This window comes from Sceloporus occidentalis, unplaced genomic scaffold (assembly GCF_023333645.1).
Source record: "Sceloporus occidentalis isolate IW3139 unplaced genomic scaffold, rSceOcc1.0.p SCAF_1, whole genome shotgun sequence".
NCBI classification, from domain to species: domain Eukaryota; kingdom Metazoa; phylum Chordata; class Lepidosauria; order Squamata; family Phrynosomatidae; genus Sceloporus; species Sceloporus occidentalis.
Genome location: NW_028316981.1, coordinates 3,842,849 through 3,852,008, shown reverse-complemented (window position 1 = coordinate 3,852,008; position 9,160 = coordinate 3,842,849). Strand labels below are relative to the sequence as shown.

Sequence of the window (9,160 nt, the reverse complement as noted above, 5' to 3'; positions counted from 1 at the left end):
GAGAGGGCGGTTGCCCTTCAGCTCCAAGCTGTCTTGGATGAAACTGATTATCTAGACCCATTTCAAACTGGCTTTAGGACAGGCTTTGGGGTTGAGACTGCCATGGTTGCCTTGACCGACGATCTGCGTCTGAGAATTGACAGGGGGAGTGTGACCCTGTTGGTGCTCTTAGACCTCTCAGCGGCTTTTGATACTATAGATTATGGCATCCTCTTGGACCGCCTGAGGGGGTTAGGTATCGGGGGCACTGCTTTGCAGTGGTTCCGGTCCTTCCTCTCTGGCAGGTCTCAGAGGGTGCTACTCCCGCGGGGCCTGTAGCTCCAGTAAGAGGTACCTCACTTGTGGGGTTCCTCAGGGGGCTATTTTGTCCCCGATGTTATTTAACATCTATATGAAGCCGCTGGGTGAGATAATACGGAGTCATGGTGCTGGGTGTTATCAGTACGCTGATGACACCCAAATCTATTTCTCTGTATCTCGTTCGTCGACCTCGAATTCCGATGGCATCTCTTCTCTCAATGAATGTCTTCAGGCGGTAATGGGCTGGATGAGGAAAAACAGATTGAAACTGAATCCAGACAAGACGGAGGTGCTCATGGTAGCAGCCCCGAAACCAAGAATTGGGTTGCAACCTCCAGTCCTGGATGGGGTCACACTCTCCTCCAATGACTGTGTTCGCAGTCTGGGGGTGCTCCTTGACTCGTCGCTCCTGATGACAAATCAGGTAAATGCGACGGTCAGGAGTGCCTGTTATCAGCTTCGGCTGATACGCCAGCTGCGCCCTTTTCTGGAAGTAAGGGATCTCGAGACGGTTGTGCACGTGCTGGTAACCTCACGCCTTGACTTCTGTAATGCACTCTACATGGGGCTACCCCTGTGCTTGACTTGGAAATTACAGCTGGTTCAAAATATGGCAGCCAGGCTTGTCTCAGGAACATCTAGGAGGGACCACATTACTCCGGTTTTGAGGTCCCTCCACTGGCTGCCTATCAGCTTCCGGGCCCAGTACAAGGTGTTGGTTATCACCTTTAAAGCCCTAAATGGCTTGGGTCCAAGCTATCTCAGGGACCACCTCCTCCCGTACAATCCTCCCCGTGCTCTCCGATCCTCTGGGAGGAACTTACTGCAGCCTCTAAAATCTAGGCTTGCGTCGACCTCCGAGAGGGCATTCTCTGCTGTCGCCCCTAAACTCTGGAACGACCTGCCGGATGAGATCCGTCAGATAACATCATTAGACAGCTTTTAAAAAGCGGTCAAGACGGATCTCTTCCGACAGGCCTTTCCAGATTAACCATCCCGGCCCAGGTTCCCTGATTCCCTCATTCCTCCCGTGGCCCCATCTTAGTGATGGTTGAGGATCAACAGAGGGATATCAGGGTTTTTTAGTTTTTAATTGTTGTTTTTATGCATTGATATTGTGTTTTAATATATTATACTGTTTAATACTGTCTTAAGGGGGGGAGGGATAAAGTGTTTTTAATTGTCATATTTTATATTTTACTGTTGTTAACCGCCCGGATTGGTTTGCCAGAGGGCGGTATACAGATAAATATTATTATTATTATTACAGTGGTGCCTCAGGTTACGAAATTAATTCGTTCCGCTGTCAATTTCGTAACCCGAAAGGCTTTCGCAAGCCGAATTCCCATAGGCGCTAATGGGGAAAAGCCGCGATTTGGTGTGAAATCGCGCCGAAAAGCACCAAAAGTTTTTTCGTAACCCGAAAAAACTTTCGTAACCCGGAACAATGTTTTCCAATGGGATTTTTTCGTATCCCGAAAATTTCGTAACCTGGGTATTTCGTATCCCGAGGTACCACTGTATTATTATTATTATTATACACCAAATTAGGAAGAGTAGCTAAGAGTGGACTTTCTGATGATGCACAAGGTCTGACTCATGAACACAACCATTCTCACAATGCTGGCATGTGCATGGTTTCTCTCCAGTGTGGAGACTCTGGTGTTTCTAAAGGGAATACCTCTCAACAAAACATTTCCCACAGTGCTGGCATTTGCATGGCTTCTCTCCTGTGTGGAGAGTCTGGTGTCTTTGAAGGTGAGATTTGCGAGCAAAACATTTACCACAGTGTTGGCATCTGTATGGTTTCTCTCCTGTATGGAGACTCTGATGCTTCTCAAGGGAATAATTCTCATCAAAACATTTCCCACAGTGCTCGCATTTGTATGGTGTCTCTCCTGTGTGGACTGTCTGATGACTCTCAAGTTGTGACTTGCGAATAAAACCTTTGCCACACTGCTGACATCTGTATGGTTTCTCTCCTGTGTGGACTCGCTGATGCTTTGAAAGGCTTGACTTGTCAGCAAAACACTTCTCACACTCCTGGCAATTGTACGGTTTCTCTCCTGTGTGAAGAATCCGATGTCTCACAAGGGCAGACTTGTGACCAAAACCTTTACCACAGAGCTGGCATTTGTATGGTTTCTCTTCTGTGTGGATACTCTGATGCTTCATAAGGAAAGACTTCTCAACAAAACATTTTCCACACTGCTGGCATCTGTATGGCTTCTCTCCTGTGTGGACCTTTTGATGATGCACAAAGGAAGTCTTATTAAAAAAACATTTTCCACACTGATGGCATCTGTGTGGTTTCTCTCCTGTGTGGACTCTCTGATGCCTTGAAAAGTTTGACTTGTCAGCAAAACACTTCTCACACTCCTGGCATTTGTATGGTTTCTCTCCTGTGTGAAGGCTCTGATGCCTTGCAAGGCTAGACTTGTGACCAAAACATTTACCACAGTGCTGGCATTTGTATGGTTTCTCTCCTGTGTGGACTCTCTCGTGTATTTGAAGGTGAGATTTTTGAACAAAACATTGCCCACACTGCTGACAGTTGTATGGTTTCTCTCCTGTGTAGTTTCTCTGATGATTTCCAAGGCCTCCTATAAAGAAGTTCAAGAACAGAAAAGACTGAATTTCTGAAGGACTTCTGGAGTCAACAACAGAAATAAGCAAGTTCAAGTAGGAAAAGAAACTTCAGAGAAGAAAGAGTTTCTGTGTCCCTTTCCCTCCTTTCATAAACGTTAGGCAGTTCACGCCAGTTCACTCAAACAGTTGTTAAAATTTGTCAAGTTCACAGCTGTGCCACAATACAAGAGAGACGTATTCTGGCCCTATTCTGCACTTTCCCAGAGGTACCATCCCATCAACACAGAGGGAGACTCTCTTTGCTTTGTTCTCTCCTTACTTCCTTGCTCCCACATACCTGATCACCTTCCCATTCTCCCTCCACTCTCTGACTTTCCCATCTGCCTTCCTGCAAAGCTTCAGCATTTCACCTTCAGCATCTCTTCCCTGCCATTCCATTCTATACAATACCTCTCTCTTTCTCTCTCTCTCTCTGACACAAAGAGTATGATGCAGGAAAGAGACAATTTGAAGTCCATTTGGTGGAAAAGGAAGGATAATAAATATACAAATAAATCAACAAGAAAGGCTCAAGAATGGGGATAAATGTTGGACCCCAATTTTGGTCACCAAACAAGTCATGCCAAACTGATCTCTTTTTTGATAAAATTACCAGCTTGATAGATGAAGGGAATGCTGTGGATATAGTATATCTTGATTTCAGTAAGGCCTTTGACAAAGTTCCCCATGACATTGTTGCAAACAAGCTTGTAAAATCTGGGCTAGACAAGGCAACTGTTACATGGATTTTTAATTGGTTGAGTGTCCGAACCCAAAGGGTGCTCCACAATGGCTCCTTTTCATCCTGGAGAGAAGTGACCAGTGGGGTCCCACATGGCTCTGTCCTGGGCCCAGTGTTATTCAACATCTTTATTAATGACTTGGATGAAAGAATTGGGGGCATACTTAACAAATTTGCAGATGACACTAAATTAGGGGGAATAGCTAATACTCCAGAGGACAGGATCAAAATTAAAAATTACGTGAATAGACTAGAAAGCTGGGCCAAAGCTAACAAAATGAAATTCAATATAGAGAAATGTAAGGTACTGCACTTAGGGCGGAAAAACGCAATGCATAGATACAGGATGGGGGACACCTGGCTGACAGAGACTATGTGTGAAAGGGATCTAGGAATCCAAGTAGACCACAAGATGAACATGAGTCAAATGTGCGATGCAGCAGCTAAAAATGCCATTGCAATTTCAGGCTGCATCAATTGAAATATAGTGTCTAGCTCAAGGGAAGTAATAGTGCCACTCTATTCTGCTTTGGTCAGGCCCCACTTGGAATACTGTGTCCAATTCTGGGCACCACAATTCAAAAATGATATTGAGAAATTGAAGCGCGTCCAAAGGAGGGCGACTAAAATGCTGAAGGGTGTGGAAACCATGCCCTATGAGGAACGCCTTAGGGAGCAGGGCATGTTTCGTTAAGAGAAGGTTAAGAGGTGATATGATAGCCCTGTTTGAAGGGATGTCATATTGAAAAGGGAGCAAGCTTGTTTTTCTGCTGCTCCAGAGAACAGGACAGGGAACAATGAATGCAAGCTACAGGAAAAGAGATTCCACTTCAACGTTCAGAGGAACTTCTTGACAGTGGAATACACTCCCTCAAGGGAATATGATGGAGTCTTTCTCCTTGGAGGTCTTTAAACAGAGGCTGGATGACCGTTTGTCAGGGATGCTTTGATTGTGATTTCCTGCGTGGCAAGAGGTTGGACTGGATGGCCCTTGTGGTCTCTTCCAAATGTATTATCCTATGGTCAGGCTCCAGAGAAGAGCCTTTAGAGAGCCACACTGAAACCCAGGAGATCTCAGAGGGCACCCTCCATTGTATAACCTGGGAAAAAATGAAATCATGACTTGCTCCCCAGTATCCCCCAACATCCCTTAGGGGAAGTGGGTGCGGTTTTCTCCCCACTGGGCCTTCTCTGAGCCAGTTTAAGGCTAGAGGAGGCCTTTTTCCTAAGGGGATATTGGAAGCCTGACCAAACCCTTCAAAGGCTGAGAGAAGAGTAAAAAAAACACCTCAGTAAACTAGGTCTGGGATGTGCTGAGGAACATTTGGGAGCAAAAGTATTAACTACCATGGTTCCTTTCTTCAAAATTGCAGGATTGGCAGTTTAGGGAGGAGTATTTCGACTTCTCAACTGGAGAGCTCTAGTGCCTGAGAAAACTAAAAATCTCAGGACAATTAAAGGGGAATCATAGTGATATGACAATGTGGTATGAAAGGATTCTCAGCTCCATAGGAAGTGTAATGGGCTCAAATTTCTTACCCAGGGAAGACACATTCTCATAGTTTTCCAACATGACCTCCTTGTATAAACATTTCTGGTTCTGATCCAACAGTTCCCATTCCTCCAATGTGAAATATACTGCCACATCCGCAAAGGTCACCTGCAATAGAAAATAGCCATCATCCTGAGAGTGACAAAGCAAAAGGGAAGGAGAACACATCCAAAATATTATTTGATCACTTCAGAATACTTATAGAGTGGGACAAGTCTGAATATTCCCCTATTTGTGAAGTCGAAGGCTTTCATGGCCAGCATCCATAGTTTTTTGTGGGTTTGGAAAAACTACGGACCAGGAGAACATATCTACTCTACTCACTAACCTTCCTACTACGCTGCAGAGACACAGATACCGTACCACACTTTCTCACAGCAAAAAAGACCTTAAAATCCCCACAGGCTAACCTTATCTACAACCAAATGGAACATGTTTATGGGAAAGAATACACACCACCCACAAAGAACTGACTAACACAGAGAAGGAGCTGCTATCACTCCACCTCAGCATCTCTCAAAGGAAGAACACCTAAGACTGGGACAAAATTGACAGCCTCACCTACAGAAAAATGGAATATGATATGGCAGACCACACGGAAAGACAGAAATAAAAAATTAACAAATGCCACAAGGATCAGCTGAAACCCTCGCTGGACACATCAAGAACAGAGCAGCATCTTTCAAAAGAAAAAACATCCTTCTTGGCCAAAGGAGGCACCTTTGCAGTAAAGACCACCAGAATCCCAGTTGAAGACATCATTGCCCAGGTTGAATCCGCCCTTCAACCATTTCCCAGAGGAGGAAGCAGAAGAGATAATAGCAGAAACAGCAAGGATTCTGCACAAGGCAAAACCACCACCTAGCTACATAACCAAAAGAGAAGGAAAAGCCATCAAAGACCTCAATTTGGACCCAGACATCATAATTCTGCCAGTAGACAAAGGCAATGCCATAGTAATCCTGGAAACAGAACAATACAAACAAAAAATCAAGGAACTCCTGGATCCAGCAATATACAAAAAACTGAAACAAGACCCAATCTACAAAATTACCATGAAAACAAACACCTTAATCAAAGCTCTTGCATTTAGCCAACCACACACCAAAGTTTATGCAAATCTGAGCCTCTCCCACCAGGACTGCATTTACTTCCCGAGACTGGATCCCCCACATATGACTTGGCCAAGTTTCTGGCCATACAATTACAAAGCAATATAGGGCAACCCCCACAATAATGTGGAAAAGCGGTATAGAAATAAATATTATTATTATTATTATTATTATTATTATTATTATATACATGCTAATCAGCTTTGATGTGGTCTCCTTGTTCACCAAAGTCTCCATAATAAACACCGTGGAACTCATCCAACAAATTTTTCCGAAAGACATCACAGCCTTGTTCAAACATTGCCTCAGCACAAGCTACTTCCAGTGAAACAATGGATTCTAAGAGAAGAGAAGAGAAGAGAGATGGGGTAGCAGTGGGAAGCCCTCTGAATCCCGTGATAGCAAACTTTTACATGGAACACTTTGAAAATAACAACACCAAAAAACCCCACATGTTTCTAATTTGTGGATCGCACTTTCACCATTTGGAGCAATGGAGAAGAAGAGCCGACCGTGTTGCTGAACCATCTGAACAACATCCACACAAACATCCAATTCACGATGGAAAAAGAAAAGGAAGGAACATTGCCATGTTTGGTTGTCCTGGACCTCCGCAAACTGAACCAACAGTTGGACCACACAGTATACAGAAAAGCTACACACACAGACAGATACCTGTATAAGAACCACCACCCAGGGGGGAAAAAGAAGCACGGTAAAAGCACTGGTAGACCAGGCAAAAAGGATGTGTGAACCCCACTTCTTCCTGGAAGTTGAATTGAAGGACCCAGAAGTTGAATTGAAGGAATAGAACAGGTCCTCCTCATGGATGCTGCGAGGGACCACCATTGACAGTAACCTCAGTCCCATCACTCCAGTTCTGATAGACTGAGGGGGAAAGCAAGGACAAGGAGGCAGAAAGCACTGATCAGCTGATCCACTTCAGGACAGAGGATGACCACCCATAGCATCTGACCACCCACAGCATCCCAGTCTAATAAACTCCCAATGGCTCTATCATAAAGAAGGAAGGGGTGAATGTTAACCTGTTCCAAGGTCATCTTTCCGGCAGTTTCTTCCATGGAGAAAGCTTTCAATGTTGGTTCTCCTTCCTCCCTACCTTTGAAGACCATCTTGGATCTATGCACACCTGCAGAAAGTACAAATGGAGGCGTTCTATATGTACATACCTTTTTACTGTTTTCCATGGACCACCAAAAAGGCTATTAAATGTCACTGAGAGCAAATCATGCCTGAATTTACACAGAGAGACAAAATAACTAAATTGAGGCTGTGATGGGACCTTCCTTATAGGGCCAAAGTTACCTTTTAACTTTCTCCAGATAATTCTTTTCATCATTTAATGGTATTTTATTGCAGTGTGGTTGGTGGGGAGGGAATTGACAGGATGTATTTTAATTGTATGTTGTATATTATATTGTTTTTTAATTTAATCCTGTGGAAGAGGCGGCATATAAATAAATAAATAAATAAATAAATAAATAAATAAATAAAAAACAAAGGTCTCTATCTGAGTGAATTCTAGACAATGTAAATGAAGGCAAGCACACTACTTACCATACTGAATTGATAAGTTGATGACACTTGCAACTCTAGCCCTTATATATTTAGGGAGAGTATTAAAAGGGTAAAAGCAGGGTAGGTAAACCGCTTTAGACACTGCTTAGGCGGCATGAAGCGGTATATAAATGAAGCTTGCTTGTTTGTTTTCGTTTCGCTTCGTTTGAGTTTCATTCTATTAGACTCTTTTTTCCTTTACAGCTCTGGGTTGCAATTATCTATCGCTCTCCTGGTCCTGTTACCCAGTTCCTCTCAGACTTTGAATCATGGCTGGCATTTTTTCTTTCGGATGCAGCTCCCACTTTGATACTAGGTGACTTTAATATCCACTTTGACAATTCCAATAATCCTATAATAATATAGATTTATTTGTATCCCGCCCAATCACAGGGAATCGAGGCGGCTAACAGCAGTAAGAAAATACAATACAGAAAATGCAATGAGATACAAATAATCCTTTCCCAATCCCCTGACCAATACTTAAACAAAACAAAATCAATAAACAATATAAATACAATAGCAAGCAAATGAAAATATAAAAGCATTACAAATCAATGAAGCTCATAAATAATCCCTATCCCAGTTCCTCAGCACAGGTTCAGATCAAAACAATCATCTCTCCCTTTAGCTCTCTCTTTGGCGGGATACAGACGGGCAGGGGAAGACGTCTTGGAGGTGTATTCTGCTGAATACGGAGCCTCCAGACCGCCCACCCCGGGGGCGTGGCTCAGGAGATGGGGCTTCCACATGGGGGGCAGTGAAGACGCCTCACCTGGGGCCGTTTCTGACTGCCACCTCGGAGGACGCTGCAAAGAGAGAGGCAGCTTCCTCACGGGCGGCCAAAAACGGGGCTTTTTTTTTTCCTTTTCCGGCTGGCGGATGCGCAGCTGCGCAGCTGCAGCGCTAAGCAGCGGCGGCAGAAAGCCTATGGGCACATTTAAAGTGCCCAAGCCCCTTTAAAACTTTTTCCCCCGCTCTGCCCAAGAACAATGGTGGTCTCCTGCCAGCTGGTGATCAGCTGGTGTTGGCATCCTTGTCCACTTGCACTTTTCCAGTGTCACCAGCATCATGGATGCCTCCTCTCCTTTGGTCCCCGCGCTCTTGCTGAATCTGCAATGCACAGCCACAGCTGTCGCCGCTGCCACCGCTGTCCCCCTGCCATCCCCCATCACCTCCCTTGTACATATGTAAATATTTACAGTTTTAGCGGTTTTTATTGTTAGGTGAAAATGGCACAGGAATGTG

At 44.3% G+C, this 9,160-nt stretch overlaps 1 protein-coding gene across 1 annotated transcript; it reads right to left on the bottom strand.

The window, feature by feature from the left end:
• Positions 1-1,827: 1,827 nt before the first annotated feature.
• LOC149320414 (uncharacterized) lies at positions 1,828-7,509 on the bottom strand. The gene is made up of 3 exons (XM_089501941.1): positions 7,381-7,509; positions 5,210-5,330; positions 1,828-2,903 (listed from the first exon to the last, which is right to left on the bottom strand). The coding sequence occupies exons 1-3, from the start codon at positions 7,465-7,467 to the stop codon at positions 1,969-1,971; spliced, it is 1,143 nt and encodes a 380-aa protein (XP_089358067.1). The 5' UTR covers positions 7,468-7,509; the 3' UTR covers positions 1,828-1,968.
• Positions 7,510-9,160: the final 1,651 nt, after the last annotated feature.

Coding starts and splice junctions, on each gene's coding strand:
- LOC149320414 (XM_089501941.1), bottom strand. CDS start 7,467: ATGGTCTTCAAAGGTAGGGAGGAAGGAGAACCAACATTGAAAGCTTTC. Junction 5,331..7,380: donor GAAAGATGACCTTGGAACAG/GTTAACATTCAC, acceptor TTTCTATTGCAG/GTGACCTTTGCGGATGTGGC. Junction 2,904..5,209: donor TGAGAATGTGTCTTCCCTGG/GTAAGAAATTTG, acceptor ACTTCTTTATAG/GAGGCCTTGGAAATCATCAG.